This window comes from Merops nubicus, unplaced genomic scaffold (genome assembly GCF_000691845.1).
Source record: "Merops nubicus isolate BGI_N331 unplaced genomic scaffold, ASM69184v1 scaffold43008, whole genome shotgun sequence".
In the NCBI taxonomy this organism is placed as follows: domain Eukaryota; kingdom Metazoa; phylum Chordata; class Aves; order Coraciiformes; family Meropidae; genus Merops; species Merops nubicus.
The window spans coordinates 1-242 of NW_008627146.1; the positions used below are offsets into that span (position 1 = coordinate 1).

Below are 242 nucleotides of genomic sequence, written 5' to 3' on the forward strand. Positions count from 1 at the left end.
GGTGTTCTCCCGGCCAGCCCGCCTGGGCTCGCTCCCGCCACGACTGAATTCCTGTTCCGCTTGTGTCTTGTAGCGCAAGATGTTCGGTCTCCTCCTTCGCAGAAGCGCAGGACGGACGATTCCACCTCCACCGGGGACCTGCAGCCCATGCCCACCTCGCCGCCCGCCGAGGTGCAGAGCCCCGGCGCCCCCGACGCGCTCTTCTCCAGCCCCCCGCAGTTCCGGCACTCCGGTACGGCTCC

General features: G+C 69.4%; 1 protein-coding gene across 1 annotated transcript in view; it reads left to right on the plus strand.

Moving 5' to 3' along the window:
- Positions 1–73: 73 nt before the first annotated feature.
- LOC103778629 (DNA replication licensing factor mcm4-like) overlaps positions 74–242 on the plus strand; it is a gene marked incomplete at its 5' end in the record, with an annotated part of 5,702 nt that continues 5,533 nt past the window's right edge. Inside the window, one exon of the mRNA XM_008946226.1 lies at positions 74–232. Coding sequence (XP_008944474.1) covers positions 74–232 — 159 coding nt within the window. The remainder of the gene's footprint in view (positions 233–242) is intronic.